The 368-nt window shown below is 64.7% G+C and overlaps 1 protein-coding gene across 1 annotated transcript in view; it reads right to left on the reverse strand.

Moving 5' to 3' along the window:
* Positions 1–48: 48 nt before the first annotated feature.
* LOC115949195 (metabotropic glutamate receptor 6-like) overlaps positions 49–368 on the reverse strand; it is a gene marked incomplete at its 5' end in the record, with an annotated part of 2,492 nt that continues 2,172 nt past the window's right edge. The window contains one exon of the mRNA XM_031065671.1: positions 49–63. Coding sequence (XP_030921531.1) covers positions 49–63 — 15 coding nt within the window. The remainder of the gene's footprint in view (positions 64–368) is intronic.

Below are 368 nucleotides of genomic sequence, written 5' to 3' on the forward strand. Positions count from 1 at the left end.
TGAAGGTGATGACCAGCTGCGAGGTGGGGCTGATGAAGCGCGGTGGCGTCACCGAGCGCTTCCCTGCGGGGTATGGATGGGTTGTGGGGGGCTGCTGGCACCCCCAGAGCTCGCCTGGCCTGAAGGGGTGGGGGTACCCCGTGTCCTTCAGCCTGGTCTGGAACCCCAACACTTTTGGAGGCCCTGGAAGTCACCTCCCTTGGTGACTCCCCCTCCCCAAAGCCCCTCACCCTGTCTTCCCACCCCACTGTGCTCCCATGCTCCTCACCCTGCTCAAAGATGTGGCAATGCAGTTGGTCTTGGTGAGAGCATGGCGTGGGTGAGACCCCAGCCCCAGCCCCTCACCCTGTGACCTCCAGCCCCTCACC

This window comes from Geospiza fortis, unplaced genomic scaffold, assembly GCF_000277835.1.
Source record: "Geospiza fortis unplaced genomic scaffold, GeoFor_1.0 scaffold675, whole genome shotgun sequence".
Lineage (NCBI taxonomy): Eukaryota > Metazoa > Chordata > Aves > Passeriformes > Thraupidae > Geospiza > Geospiza fortis.